Here is a 16,355-nt window from a genome sequence, read left to right as displayed (position 1 = left end):
CACCAGCAGGTTTGCAGAGGCCGAGTGCCATCCACTTCCTCAACAACATGCCTCTGGAAACTATGAACTTTGATAAACGACAATAGTTATAGAAAGGCTTCGGGCCTTTTGTTCATAGGGTCACTATGAGTCGTGCTCAACTCAATGTCAAACAACAACAACAAAATACACAGAAGGAGAGGCTCTATCTTTCTGCAGCAGAGCAGCTGGTAGATTCACACCACCTGCCTTTGGCTTGACAATGCAACTCCTTAGCCACTGGGCCACCAGAGAGAGCTCCCTCCAGGCTGGATTAGTGACTGGAAATAGCTGCTCTTGCAGCAACTCAGTAAGAAGAGAGGCACCAAGTGAGGAGGTTTCCATCCTAGACACTGGTCTACATAGACATTGGTCTCAAGCAGCTCTGGTCTAATCCATTACCAGGACACTAGGGAGGGCATGTCATACACATCAAAGCCTAGTCACGCAGCTACTAGGATTAATCTCTCACTGTCTAGCAGCATGCAAGAGAAAGGCTTGCTTCTATGAGCCAGTTAGTTGCCAAAGAGGACAGGCATAAGGAGAAGAGAGTCGGGATGGATGTTCAGTGGGAAACAGGTCTGAGAGATTCTTGAACCTCAGCCAAGAACCTAACCTTGGTTCAGGAAGTAAGAAGCTCTCCCTTTCTGTTCCCATTTCCTCCTGCTGGCGCCAACTTGGCCCATCCACACCTTCCGCTGTCTCAAGTCTGAACCCAACCTCTGCTCTTCTCCTTACCTCTGAAGTGACAAAATACAGACTTCCACAGTTCTTAAGACAGGAGATGTCGCTTTAACTGCCCATTTGATCATGCTGCTGTGTCGCTCTCTCTCCAACATTTTTATTTCGGGGGGTGGGCTTCTGCCATAATTCAATTTCTGGTTTATAGATACAGGGGGGAAAACCCACTTGGCCATAAGTCCTAATCTTCATTAAGATATCTGTTGATACATGTGGTATTTCCCCCCCTACGGTGCTATGTTGTGGAGCAGGATTTGGCAAGACATTAAAATTTTCTACTATTGGTTTTTCCAAAGAAGACTGAAATCTAGACTTAAAAAAAAAACAACCCACATAAAATCTCACCATTTTTAAATGTTAATAATAATTTTTAAATTGTTTTAAAACATACTGTATGTGTAAACAAAATATTTGACATTTTCTTCTAAAGTGAAAAAGTTGCACTAGTGCATTTTAACATCATGCCTAGCTTTTAAAAACTCGGAGAGAGACTGAGGTATTTAATGATGAGGTGGTTAGCAGGAGTAGCCCTGTGATCAAGGCATCTGGCTGCTAACCATAAGGTTGGTAGTTTGAATTCACCAGCTGCTGGAGAGAGAACAACAAGGCTTCCATGAGGATTTACAGTCCTGGAAACGCTACAGGACTGTTGTGCTCTACCTGATGTATGGTTCACTCTAAGTTGGAACCAATTCAATGGCAAGGGGCTAGTTAACGATTAAGTGGTATTCTTGCTTTGGGTGAAATAGTGAGTCAATGTTCTTCACCTAAAATTAGATCTTAAGACATAGTCTCCCTTGATATATAAGCAGAAGCAGTAGCTGAAATGAGTTTCTGCTCATTTCTTTTTTTTTCTCCCCAAAAGCAGATTGTCTCATCAGCTGTCCAGACTTAAAAGAAAACTCAAGCTCACAGGACTAAAACAGTGCCTGGTCCTCTGGCACCGCCAAGATCAAGTTCAAATCAGACTATTATAATCCATGGGGTTTTTTCCATGTTTGGTCTTTAGCAGTAAATCGCCAGGCCTTTATTCCTACTCTGTGTACTATAGAAGATCATTAATTTGGCTTTCCTAGTGATTGTGGATGTAGCTCTTCCCATGTGGCTGAATACGGCAATGCAAATGTTAGGCATTTGTAGCCCACTGAAGGGACAGTTAATTTGCTAATATTGTAAATAAGGTACATATCACTCTTTGGGTGAGAACATGCAGATAAATGTGCAGAATACTAACATGAAGATTGGTCAGTTTTGCCATCCCGCTAGACTTCAGAGGCAGAAAGCAGGACTCTCACTACGAGCAAGAAAAAAGGAGCAGGGTGTCGCAAATCTTTGGGGCCATAAATTGTTGCACAAAATACAGTAGCTATGGCAGCAGCGGTGAAAGAGAACCAGACTAAGGGCAAGACAGAGCTCATCTTGAACTGCTAACCCCAGGAACCAGAACCAAGTACTTCCAGGTATAAGATTACTGATTGCAATTCTGACCTCCTTTATTACCTTTGGGTGGCACTGTTTATAAATAAGACTTTCTTTTCCTGACATAGGCCTTAAACTGGCAGCAATAGCTGCCCCAATAATTTTGGCCATTCTCTGGTCTTTTCTCTTCCCTCTAGATCCCAGTTGTTAAAAGAGGGAAAAATTTAAACAAATATAATTTTGAACAATATAATATTTTAAGTTTAAGGCTAGAAATATTAACAATATCATCATTTCCAATCCAGAAATACATGTTCCAATGCAGTTCCTATTTTCCATAAATGGTTTTGGTAAGAAGAAAATTGTAAATGTGGATACAGTTCCACTATTCCTCCTCCATGCCATGATATAGTGTTATTAGCATGAGCAGTTATAAATCCATTGCCTTCCTTACTCTAACTTAAATATTTTAAATTTAAATTTATTATTAATTTCAGTAAAAATTTACAGAGGCTTTGGATTTCCATTCATCCACTGTTGCCCATTTCTCCCCTCTCAAGCCTCGCCCCCCAGTACAGTACCCTCTCAGAAAAGTAAAAGAAAAAAATCATTCCTTGTTTTACAAACCCTCCCCCAGGGCCACTCCACCACACAGATGAGAGCCACATATAGGCAAGGGAGTAGAGAGGAAGCTCTCACTCACTTGCTTTAAGTGTGAATTTGAAGGACACATGGCCAAGAGCAGCCCACAGGTCCTCGTGGCTGACAGGACTGACAGGCCCCAGCTCCCAGCTGGAAACAAAGGAGGACGCTTCAATGATTTAGATCCTCCCAGAAGAGCTGTGGGTGAGCATTAACATTACTGATAAGTATATTCATTTTCTCCTGGACACAAGAGCCTACTATTTGGTCCTAAAACCCTTCTAAGGTCCCAACTCTTCTCACTATTTCTTAGTTGTTGGAATTGACGGAAAACCTCATAAGCAGTTCCTCATTTCACCTCTGCCTTGCATGCGGGCTTCTGAGCTGTAAAACAACCCAGTGGTAGATGGAATTTGGTCCAGGACTTAAGAACAATAAATGACATAGTTGAGCCTCTACATCTTGTGGTTCCTAACCTTCATACTATAATAGACAAAGTGCTAGTCAATATTGAAGCCTTTTATTTTAAGAACTACCTTCCCTCTGTAACTTGATTTGTGCCACTATTAGAACCTCTACTTGGAATATTATTGCTTTTAATTTTTGACTCATGTGCTTTTAACTTGTTAGTTAAAATTGTGTCTTCTAGGGTGCAACAGCTTCATGATACATCTTCAAGGATTGAACATGGATGACGAAGCCAACTGATAACAGTGCATCTAAATTCCAAAATCAATCTCCATAATAGTCTATGTGTTTCCTACTGCCAAAGGGGCCCTTTAGAGTAGTGAGAGAAGATCTTCATCCTGAAACCTACAGTGTCCCTTTACAGCAGGAAGTAGCTAAGAGAATATGCCATCCCCTTTTCCTTATGAATCAGGGTGAAGTTTCTCTTGGGGAGGAGTGATAGGGAATGGCAAAGGACACACTGACAAAGGAGATTAATCAGAACTGGTTTTGACAAGCACTGTGGCAATGGGGCAATTAAAACACTTTCATGGGGGGGAAGAGGAATGAACTGGGGGAGGTAGAGAAAATAGTGCAACAATGAATGAATGGACAAAATCTCTGTAAATGTTCATTAAAATTAGTAAAATTTCATTAAAAAAAAGATTACTGATTGCAAGGAGAAGGTGTCACATAATTAACAGAACTGAAAGAGCTTTGTGAACCTTGCCAGTTCATAGGGCAAAGGCCAAAGCCACATGGCTGGGTCAGAGAAAGGCCTTCCTGGGAACACAAATGAGAGGAGATTTTTTCTGATTGAAGAATTGTATCCTGAGTATTTTTGATCTGAACTTGCTATTGTTGTTGTTGTTACGTGCCACCAAGTATACTTAACTCACAGTGACCCTATGAACAATAGATCTGAACCTTGCCCTATACTGTACCATACTCACAACCTGCAAAATGTTCAATTCCACTGTTAACAGTCACTATGTCAATCCACCTTGTTGAGGGTCTTCTTCTCTCTAATCTTCCACCTTTCCCAGCATGATGTCTTTTTCCAAGGTCAGTCTCTCCTGACAACATGCCCAAAGTATGGGAGATGCACCCTAGTTACTCTTCCTCAGAGACAGACTTGTTTGCTCTTTTGGTGATTTATGGAATAGTCATTATTCTTCTTCAGCACCACAATTCAAAGACGCAGTGAAGTAATCTATTACTTGCTAAAAAAATGCCTGTACCTGCGAGTGTGGTGTGTGAGTTCTGTGTGGCCATTGCAAGAACTAGTGTAGTAGTGAGAGCTGTGGGAGAGATAACTGGTATTAGAATTTCAGAAAGAATGTTTTCAAATTTGTACTTTAATTTTGTAAATAAACTAGTAGAAAAATTTAAAAAACTAAAAAAAAAAAAGAATTACAGAAAAGTGTAGCATGTGAAGGCATATTCCTCACTAGAATTGTCCTTGATTTGTGGTTGACTGGAATTCTTCTGTTTTACGAAGGCAGTAAAATTCATCCCTGCCATCCTCCACCAGCCACACTGTATGTATGGTCTGAAAATCTTGCTGACACATTTCAGCATCACAGCAACATATAAGCCCCCAATTAAGAGATAGGTGATAAATTCACAAGAAACACACTTCCAGGGAATCAGATTTAGGTTTCCTGAATTGAAAATGAAAATTCTACCACCAAGCTATCAGTGAGTCACTATCACCTATATAAAATTGCTAAACATATAAATCATATGTGATATTGCCAGTGTATCAGGCCCCATACCTCACAGGCAAATCTCTAATGCAGCATCAAATTGTGCAGAGGTCCCTAGCCTCTGACATCAGAACTACACACAGTAAAACCTCAGTGATGTGTGTGGAAAGTTGAAGTTTTCAAGAATATAGGCCAGACTTCAATAGGAATTAGTGTGAGAAATAAAATTCTACAGTAGATTTACATTAAATACCAGCTATCAGAGGGGGCAAAAAACCCCAAACCCTTAGATCATTAGGTATAACCATCCAACAATAATAAGTCAGACAAATATTATTTTTACATGTTGTACATTTAAGACCTCTTCCCAGCAGCCGACTCATATTTTTGGAGGGCTCCTGGCTGCACTGAAACTCAAAACCTATCTTTACGTCTCAGCAGATACATCCTAAAGGAAAAGCAACAGATGCCTGGGTCTTAAAAGAGCTGACGGAGGGCTGCACACAAAAATAAAGACAAATCCATACCACTCCAGCAACACAAGCAGAAACGTACTGTATTTTCCAAATGTTCTTGTTTTCTTTTAAGTTGAACGCGTACAAGACTGCACACACCTGAGGAAACTTTACAATACACAACTTCTTCAGAGCACTCAGTACACCTCATGGGGGACAAAGACAACTAAGACATTTGCCACTTGGTGGCAAATGTTGAGTGGCTGCTGTCTGTAACCTGAAAAAACACTGATGTACAAAGCTCTTCAGTCACACAGGGGAACATAACCTGTAAAAAAGATGGTCTTTTTGTATGAAAATACAGAAGTCACACACAGGAAACGTGCCATCTCCATTTAAGAGGTTTTAAATGCACATCTCTACTCCCCAGACATCTGCTTAGACAGAATGTGCTGGCGTCTGCGCAGAGCACATGGATTCCCAGGAGTCTCTAGAGATGCGTGGATGTGGGGCGGGAATGTGAAAGCATCTCCATTCCACAGAAAAGAGGGCATCCTGCATAATCCCGGCAGGAGTGAGGGCTTGCTCATTTACAAGACAGGACATGGCGAGCTTTCTAGCCTTCAATACACGACCAACATTTGAAAAGCAAAGCATGAAGGCAAGTCCATGGCGAAGGCAGTGGAAACATGGGGCCTCCCTACATTTTGAGAAGAGCCCTGACCCAAACTCACTGCCTTTCAGTCAAATGTAAGTCACAACGACCTCAGAGGACAGCAGGGAACTGTCTCAGGGTTTTCAAGTCTGCACATCTTCACAGAAGACAACTGCCACATCTTTTTCCTTTGGAATGACTCGTGGGTGTAGGCAACTGACTTTCTGGTTAGCATCTGAATGCTTAACAGCTGTGCCACGAGGGATCCTTGAGTGTTTTCTTCATGGACAGAGAAGCAACAAGTGGTTGAAAGGACTCACCCCTGAGCCTGGCTGGGCTTAAGCACTCGGTAATTGCTTCTGGCATCTTTCAGATGCAAATGAAAACACTGAATTAATAGGCCACTGTGAATGTCACAAAAAGCATTCATTCAAAAACAGTATATAAGGCCTAGCTGAGATATGCTACACCAGCACACTCTTTCATGGGCAGGGAGAGCTGCCCACACAATGCACCATCTGGGAATTTGTGCAGCCACTGCGCTCAGTCGGCCTCTGTATGGTAATTCAAGGAGACCTGGTGGTACAATAGGTTAACTGTGGGGCTGCTAACCCAAAAGCTGATAGATCAAATCCATCAGCTGCTTCACAGGAGAAAGATGTGGCAGCCTGCCCGTGTACAGATTCACAAGGTTGGAGACCTTATGGCGTAGGAATGTCCTATATAGGGTTGACATCACTTATTTGTTCCCATCCCAAAGAAGGGTGACCCAACAGAGTGTGGAAACTACAGAACCCAACAGAGTGTGGAAACTACAGAATAATATCATTGATTTCACATGCAAGCAAGATTCTACTGAAGATCATCCAAAAATGACTGGAACAGCACATCAACAGAGAACTGCCAGAAGTCCAGGCTGGGTTTAGAAGAGGTCGTGACACTAGGGATATTGTAGCTAATGTTAGATGGATCTTGACCAAAAGCAGGGAATACCAGAGGTGTGTCTATCTGTGTTTCACTGATTATGCAAAGGCATTTGACTGTGTGGATCATAACAAACTGTGGCTCACTCTGAGAATAGGAATCCCAGAACACTTGATCGGTCTAATACGAAACGTATACTTGGGCCAAGAGGCAGTTGTCAGAACAGAGCAAGAAAATACTGCATGGTTCAAAATTGGGAAGGGCGTACGCCAGGGATGTGTCCTGTCTCCATACCTTTTCAACCTGTACGCAGAACAGATTATCCAGGAGGCTGGGCTCTATGAGGAGATATGTGGGATCAGGATTGGTGGAAGATCTATCAACAATCTGCGTTATGCAGATGACACAACTCTGCTTGCTGAAACTGAGGAGGACCTGAAGCACTTGTTGCAGAGGGTTAAGGAGTGCAGCCTTCAATATGGATTGAGGCTCAATGTCAAGAAGACAAATATTTTCACCACTGGACCAATTGGCAGCATCAGGATGGATGGTGAAGAGATTGAGATAGTTCACAGCTTTAGTTTGCTTGGCTCCACAGTCAACACTCTAGGCACCAATAGCCAGGAAATTAAAAGATGTATTGCCATGGGAAAGTCTACTGTTAGGGACTTTTCCAGAGTTCTGAAAAGCAATGGTGTCTCTCTGGAGACTAATGTGCGTCTGATACAGGCCATAGTCTTTGCAATCATTTGTTATACATCAGAGAATTGGATAATGACTAGGGAGGATAGAAGGAGAATTGATGCCTTTGAGCTGTGGTGCTGGAGAAGAATATTGAGGGTGCCATGGACTGCTAGGAAAACAAACAGATTCATCCTGAAGAGGGTTAAACCAGGCAGCTCCTTGGAGGCAAGGATTCTGAGGATCCATCTAACATACTTTGGACACGTTGTAAGGAGGGGCCGGTCCTTGGAGAGGGACATCATGCTTGGGAGGGTGGAGAGACAGCGCAGGAGGGGAAGGCCCTCTATGAGGTGGATTGATTCAGTGACTGGGGTAATCGGGATGGGTGTATCGGAGACAGTGCAATTGGCACAAGACAGAGCAGAGTTGTTGTACATAGAGTCGCTATGAGTTGCAAGCAACTCGATGGTACATAACAACAACATAGGGTTGACACAAGTTAGAATCAGCTCCACAGCAGGGAGTAGGTACAGGATTTTCCTGAGCACCAGGCAACGTCAATGGTGAGCACTCACTATTTAAAAAAAAAATGTGCACTCTGACATGAATGAAAAATTGAATTAAAAAATTAAAAATGTTAATTAAAACTAAAAAAATTTAATTAAAAATTTAATGACTTTTAAAAAATTGAATTAAATTTTTCTTTCTCTTAAGAAATTACCTAGTCTCTCTGGTTTTGTGGGAGCTCTAGTGGACAAATGTAAGAAGCTGTGCTGCAAACCCAAAGGCATGCAGTTCGAATCTACCAGCTGCTCCATGGGAGAAGGATGAGCAATCTCCTCCATGTGATCGACTACCCTTGAAAAGTCACTGGAGGGTCAGTGTGAGTCAGTTCCAACTCAACAGAACACATCAACAATGACAACTGTGGTTCTGAGAGGTTTTACCGCTGACCTTCAGAGGCAAAGGTGATCTGGTACTGGAATTCTCGCCTTCCAGGGAGGAGACTCATGCTCATTCCAGCCAGTGCTCCTCACAGGCAGTCACCACCCACATGTGAGGGAAGCTGAAGTGTTGCTATGATGCTCAACAGTTTTCAGTGGCACTTAGAGTACAACTTAAGGGACCACAATGTTCTGGTTAAGGGACCACAATGATCTGATCCAGAACTGATCGTGACGATGGCTCAAGAATGGACAGCGTTTCACTCCATTGTGTGCAAGGTCACCATAAGTCAGACTAAACAAGAGCAGTTAGCAAAAAATAGCTTTAAAATGCAATCCTTACCCAGAGTCCCTTAGTGCGTCCCTACTTCACCAGTTAAGAAAGACGCTAAAGAACTGAGCCAGTAGTCTTAATTTTCTTTATAACCCACAAGAGATCCCAAGTGACAGGAAAATGAGCCAATGACAAAAATGTAATGGACAGATCTTTGGTCACTTGACCATCTTGCTCCTGAATCTGAACAGGACCCTCCAGGGGCTGGTGAGGGCATGCCTACCCAGTCATGACTTACCCCTCAAGATGTAGTTCTGATAGTTCTGATCGGCCTCTGCTCCCACTTTAATCAAACACGTCAGACCTTCAGCCACTACGAACTCATGCACCAGATCCTTGTCATCCTGCCAAGAAAGAAAGGGGGTGAAAATGCTTCAAAGTCTGTCCCTCGCCTTCCAGGCTATATATGTACAACCTTTGAAGTAAAAATTATAACCCAAGGATTGTTCAGCTGCATTCAATGGGGCATCCTAACTGTTGCCAGAAAAATATTACAGCTAATCTTCACATTGTTGTTCACCAAAGACCAAATACTGGCCACTGAGCAATCAAAGAAACACAAGGTAAATGAATCCCTTGAGGTCAAGAATATCAAGGTGTTTTGTTTCTCTTTCTGTCGAAGTTGCCAGGTTCCACATAACCTCTCCCAGGCCTCTGAATCTTTCTGGTTTTTAACTGTAGGAAATATATTCTTCCAAAATTGTTGTCATCAAGTGTCATTGAGTCGGAGCCTAATCATAGCTGACCCTCAGCAGGTTTTTAGAGGCTGTAAATAACACAGGAGGAGGATTTACAGCCATTTATGTGTTCTATCAGAGGTCTTTAAGGGCGCACTAGTGGCATGATCTGCAGCGCGTCACACTGCTAACCCAAAGGATTCTCTGGTGGTTTGAAGCCACAAGAGGCTTCGCAGGGAAAGACGGGCAGTCACCTCCCCAGTAGGATTTAGAGCCTAAGAAACCGGATGGCGTGTCGCTATGGGAGGGAGCCACCTTCACAGCAGTTGCATCTGAGTTCGGTTTTGACCAGATATCCTTAATGACTCTAGTCAACAAATGTGCTCAGCTGCTAACCACACAGCCAAAGGTTCAAGCCCATCCAGAGGCATATCAGAAGAAAGGTCTGGTGATTGCCAGACAAATTATCTGCTGAAAGTTCAAAGCAGCACAGATACCCACAGGACCCTACAAGTTGTAATGGACTTAATGGCAACTAGACTGGACCTTGGTTATAAGGATTGTACAAATGTCTTGAGCTCATCAGTGGTATCTCCAGCATCCTTGGGGAGGTGCTTTCAGAATAAGTGAAGAGGCAGAACCCAGGCAACCAATCCCATGATTCCTCAGTGACAGAGGCAAATTACCAAACAATCAAAGTAAACACAGGCTATTCATGTGCGGAATGTGAATTTGGAAAGAGGGAGGCATTGGTTCTGTAGGGCAGTGCTGTGGGGTTGGGAGAGAAACAGTTGTCAGCCAAATCAAGAAGCAGAATCTTGAATGTGGTGAAACAATGTGAGGTTATTCACTTCAGATTAGTAAGTAAACCGGTGCTTAGCTTGTTCATTGGGTAACCAAAAGAGCTGCTTCTTGCGGGTGGTAGATTTGATCACAGAAGTCTGGGCAGGGGAGGCATCAAATCCCGAGGTCCTCAAAGTGAGGGCTCCAGATGAGCATCACAGGAAACTGTGAGAAAGGCAGAATAGCCAGCCTGACTCCAAACTTCCTAAATGGGCAGCAACAGAGCAGGTCCAGGAAGGCCTAGATCTGCATCCGACAGGCAGGCTGGCCAGGTGATGAAACACGCTGGCGGCTCTCACCCTGCCTGGATCACATTACAACCCCCTGGAGAGCTTTTAAAACAAATATGAATCCTTGAAAACACAATGCGCATGAAGGGATAGGTTAAGAACAGTGTACATGAATGATAAACATAGTGTACAAGAAATTTGCATGAAAATCAATACAAAACTTGCTGTTGTTGTTGATTGCTGTCAAGTAGAGCAGGACTCATAGCCACCCTATGGACAAAAGGCCTGAAGCCTTTCTGTAACTAACATCACTTCTCCAAGTTCTTAGAGTTTCCAGAGGCAAGCGGTTTAGGAAGTGGATGCCACTCCTGCTTCCAAACCTGTTTTAAACTGTCTTAAACTGGGAGCTCCACCAAACACTGTCCACCAAGGGCAACCATTATGACATCTGACACCCCAATGGCACAGGGTTCAGCATCATGACCAGATTATAAAATTTAAAAAAAAAAAATCAGCAGCAAAGACCTGCCAGACTGATTTAATCACAAAGCCACAGGTTTTACAACTAAAATCCACAGGTAATTCCAAAGAACATCCAATTTGAAAATCACTAATCTAATTTTTTTTAATTACTTACTATGCTGGAGAAGAGTGTTGAATATACCATGGACTGCTAGGAGAACAAACAGATTTGTCCTGGAGAGGGTGAAGCCAGAGTGTTCCCTGGAGTCAAGGATTCTGAAGCTTCGTCTGACATATTTTGGGCATGTTGCAAGGAGGGACTGGTCCTTGGAGAGGGACATCATGTTTGGCAGAGTGGAGGGGCAGCAAAGGAGAGGAAGACCTTCGGTGAGATGGATCGATTCTGTGACTGGACCGGTGGGAATAAGTGCGTTTGAGATGGCTAGGTTGGCACAGGATAGAACAGCATTTAGAGCTCTTGTACATAGGGTCACTATGAGTCATAAGCAACTTGATGGCACATAACAACAACAACAACAACTTGCAATGAATAAGGATCATAGAAGAATCAATCAATGCCTTTTGAGTTATGGGTGGGAGAAAAGTGCTAAATATTCCCTGGGCTTCCAAAAGGACAGACAGGTCTTGGAAATGGTGCACTGGAGGCAAGGATAATAAAACTTTCTCTCACATTCCTCGGGAACACTGTTGGCAGCATAACTTCCTACCTACCGGGCCAGGGCTCCCAGGATAGGACAGGGTTCAGATCTGTTGTTCATAGGTTGCCATGCGTCACAATCAACTCAACAGCACTTAATAACAACAGCAATCTAATTCTGCCTTCTCTTTACAGATAAAGGTACTAAGACTCAAGAACGGTCAAGATCATGAACTACTGTCACACAGTCGCCATGCCCTGTGACCCCAAACTTAATAATTTTTCTGTAGTATTAAGTTCTATGAAGCTCTATCAACAGGGATTTTTTTTTCACCACCAGTTTCAGGTAATTTCTAAAGCTGAACAGTTGTCTCAAATGCATCCAGAATGCACCCCTTGTCTCAAATGCATCCAGAATAAGAGTGGAACATTCAACTTAAATTGTAATAACAAAGTAAAAAAAATGTAAAAACCTCAAAGATGTAAATAAGCAGAAAGCTTAATAGAATAATGAAAGGTTATTACAGGCGTAGTCAGCAACCAGGGTGTATCTCCAAAAAAAGGAAAACGAAACACTTTAGACAAATTGGCATCATTCTCCTGTCCCTCTATGAAATCAGCCCTTTATTTTGATTTTATGGCATTTTCCAATTATATGGATGGGGGACTTGAGCTAAATGTGGGCAGGCAGGCCCAGGCTCCCTTTGAACCCAGAAAGGGCTGTTAATGTGGTGAGAGGGCACGTGGGGGAGGGGGTAATGAAAGACAGCTGTGTTAGCTCAGACATTTAAGATAATCATGGCCTTGGAAGAAAGAGAAAATGGGACAATATCAGGACTCTTTGGAAAATTACTTTACACTCCTATGTAACAAGGAAATAAAAGAAATAATTCTCTCTCCATCCATATCCCTTTCCACCAGCACATGTGAAAAGTGAACATTTAGATGAGCTCATGTCTAGTCTGAAACTTTTTCCAAGCATGTAACAAATGTTTATTACTTTAACTAAAACTAGATTCACACATGACTTCATGGTGAAAGAGTGAGAAGGGGCTCTCAAGAAACCACTCAGGCTAATCACTAATATTAATATAGCAGAGAATTTACTGTCTGGCATTTGGCAAAGGCCCTGGGTAGGCAAGACAGTGTTTATAGAAAGAATCTGGGGCCTTAACTAAAGACTATGGACTTATGTAGATAAGCTGCTTAGAGAATACAAATTTATGAAATACATTGGGAATGTTTGCCAAATGGGTGATGTACTAGATTTTTAAAAATACATCTCCTAAAGCTACTGAATTAAGGAGTAATTTCTATAACAGACATATGATCACTTTTTTTAGTGGTTCTTATTAGCCCAGGAATAGTCAACTCAAGCCAGATGGCCAATGTCTCTGTTTTATTGGCCCTTAAAGTCTCCTTTCAAAGAGAGCCTTCTCAGATAGAGAACACAGAAGAGATGGTGGAGGTGTGGAAAGGAAGGCAGTCACAGCAACCAGACAGCTTGCTGCCTGGGGAAGTCACTCAGTGTCTTAGGCATTGCTCTCACTAGTACAGTGCTGTTTTGTGAATATGTATATGGATTTCGAAACAGATGGTAAACAAGTATCCTTGTAAATTTCCTTTAAGACGTTCTCCTTGCTTACATGGATCTGGCAAAGTCTCCCCAAAAATATTCATTTGCTGAAGAAAGATAGAAATAACTGCCCCGAGAATTCAGAGAATTATACCAGTGAGTACAGTAAAGGGATGTGTAAAAGCAAAAAAGTCTAAATTTGTTCTACATTTGAGTTCTTCATCAAGTAGCACAGGTACCATACAAGTCAATCCAGTCTTGTTCCAGTTGTAATCTCATCCTTCCCACCCCCCGTATTATTTTGAAGCAAATCTAAAAATGGCATCATTTGACTCATGATATTCCAATATGTATCCCCAAAATAAATTCTTTTTAAGATTATGTATCTCAGTCACAAAAAGACAAATACTGCATAGTGCCACTGTTGTAGAACGAGACTGACATCAGGGCTGCAGTGAGACTCTGGAAAAATTGGATAAATTATGTATACTGCATTGAAACAGATGAGGGAGAGAACAGTTTAAAAGCGATAAATGATTGGGTATTATGCTTATGACAAGAGTCCAGAATGAAGGTTGCATAGTGGAGTGTCCTGGGGGAGGGGAGGATTGTATAACAATGAAAGAATTTTTCTTTTACTTTTCAAAGAAAAGAGCAAACTGGGGAGGGGCGGAGGGAAGGGAGAAAAATGAAACAATGAATGAATGGAAATCCAAAATCTCTGTAAACGTTCATTAAGATTAATAAAATTTTAAAAAGTATAAAAAATAATAAATTTTATCAATATAAAAATTATATATCAATAATATCTAAATATGAAATGAATACTTTAGTATCTCTGTGTGTCTCTCTTTCCCTCCCTTCCTCTCTCCCTCCTTCCCATCAACTTAAAACAGATCCCTAGCTGATGCACCAGTGGGTATTCAGAGCCTATAAATCACACAGGAGGAGACAGCCTATCTTTCTTCAGCACGCCTTTGAGCTGGCAGCATGACTCCTTACCTACGAGGCCACCAGGGCTCCCTAACATTTTAACAGTTTCTTTTTATTGTGGTAATACGTTAATAGTTTGCAATTTTCAGCCAGTGATTGAATTTCCAACTATCTCATAAATGTCATATTGGATTTAACAGTTTGGAAGGAGATCCAAATATGATCCACATGTGGAAATTAGCTGATATGACTCTTAAACGTCTTTTAATTAACGTGTTTTGCCAGTACTTCCCTCTTGACATTTATATGTGGAAGAAATTAGATCATTTGTCCAGTAGAGTGGACCACAGGCTGGATTACATCCCTGGGGTACAGTTTTATACATGCCTACCTCCGAGATAATAGTCACTGCAGACAGAGGCATGACCAGATCCTGGGTTCATTTTATCAGCTTGGTCTTGGCCAACATCAGTGTTGGTATATTTCCTTCAAAAGTCACATCACATCTACTTATAGCTTATAATTTATATTACATCAGAAGGTCTAGAATGTTTAACACTTAAACATTTGTTAATTCATATTTTAAGAAATCATCACAAGCAGGAAAATAGTAACAAACACCCCACACACAAAAGAAAACCCCTCAACACCACTGCCAAGTCAGTTCAGGCTCCTGGTGGTCCTCTGTTGTGTTTCTGAAGCTATAAATCTTTTCAAGTGGAAACTGTCCATTTTTCTCCCATGGAACACCTGGTAGATTTGAACCACTAACATTATAGCTAACAACTAAGCACTTATTCTTTCTAATATATTAACTGGTGTGAAGCTCTGCTGCTGTAGTCCATAGCAAGGTGCCCTGCTAACCAAAAAACCTCGCATCTACAGCACTTCAAATCCACCAGCCAAGGCCCTCTGAGGGAGAAAAAAAGAGTAGCCTTCCCTCCCCCCATTGTGACTTACAGCTTTGGAAACCCAAAGGAGGGATGCTGTGTATTGGAACTGACAATGTCAGTAAGGGGTTTATTAGCTGGTGAGTTCAAACTTCCAAACTTTTAAGTATTTGGTCTTCATATTTATTAGCTAGAGTAGCTTTATACACAGATCTTTCCCCTAACATCCCTAATCTGTAAAGTTATTGTGCAGCTAGTAAACTTCATGTTGCTGCCTTCAGGGACCTCTCCAGAGTACTGAAAAGCAATGGTGTCAATCTAGAGACTAAGGTCCACCTGACCCAGGTCATGGCCTTCGCAATCACTTACTATGCATCAGGGAGCTGGACAACGATGAAGGGTGACAGAAGGAGAATCTATGCCTTTGAGTTGTAGTGCTGCAGAAGAGTCTGGAACATACCATGGACTACCAAGAAAACAAATAAGTCTTTCTTGGAGAGGGTGAAACCAAGTTTCTTCTTGGAGGCTAGAATTTTGAAATTCCAGCTCACACACTTTGGGCATGTGGCCAGGAGAGACCAGTCCTTGAAGAAGGACATCATACTCGGAAAGATGAAGGGACAGTGCAGGAGAGGAAGACTCCGGATGAGATGGACTGATACAGTAACTGGGGCAATGTGGGTAGGTGTGTCGGAGTCAGTGAGACTGGCTCAGGACAGGGCAGGCTTCAGAGATGCTGTACCTAAGGTCGCTATGGGTCACAGGAAACTTGACGACACATAATGACAACATCAAAACAACATTTCCAGTATTTGCAGGGTCACCCATGGTGGACAAGTTTTAGTATAACTTCCAGACTAAGACAGAATTTGAAATAGGACTTGTCATCTATCCTTAAGTAACTGGTCAATGAAAACCTTATAAAAAGCAATGGGAGACTACCTGGTATAATGCCAGAAGGTGAGTTCTACAGGCAAGTAATGGGATGACATTAAAATATCTTACTCACATGAAGGAAGAAAAAGGTCATTAAAAAGACATGAAAACTGGGTTCGCTCCCCAGTATCTACACACACACACACACACACGACATGAAAAGAAGGAATATCAAAAC

General features: G+C 42.0%; 1 protein-coding gene across 3 annotated transcripts in view; it reads right to left on the bottom strand.

The window, feature by feature from the left end:
• Window positions 1-16,355, bottom strand: part of FHOD3 (formin homology 2 domain containing 3) — a 535,358-nt gene that overhangs the window by 298,129 nt on the left and 220,874 nt on the right. For all 3 annotated transcript variants that reach the window (XM_006889190.1, XM_006889191.1, XM_006889189.1), the window contains exon 5: window positions 9,211-9,316. In XM_006889190.1, coding sequence (XP_006889252.1) covers window positions 9,211-9,316 — 106 coding nt within the window. The remainder of the gene's footprint in view (window positions 1-9,210; window positions 9,317-16,355) is intronic.

Source organism: Elephantulus edwardii, unplaced genomic scaffold (assembly GCF_000299155.1).
Source record: "Elephantulus edwardii isolate Elephantulus edwardi_28Jun2011 unplaced genomic scaffold, EleEdw1.0 scaffold00076, whole genome shotgun sequence".
NCBI lineage: Eukaryota > Metazoa > Chordata > Mammalia > Macroscelidea > Macroscelididae > Elephantulus > Elephantulus edwardii.
The sequence above is the reverse complement of the archived record's forward strand: the minus strand, read 5'-3'. Positions and strand labels throughout refer to the sequence as shown.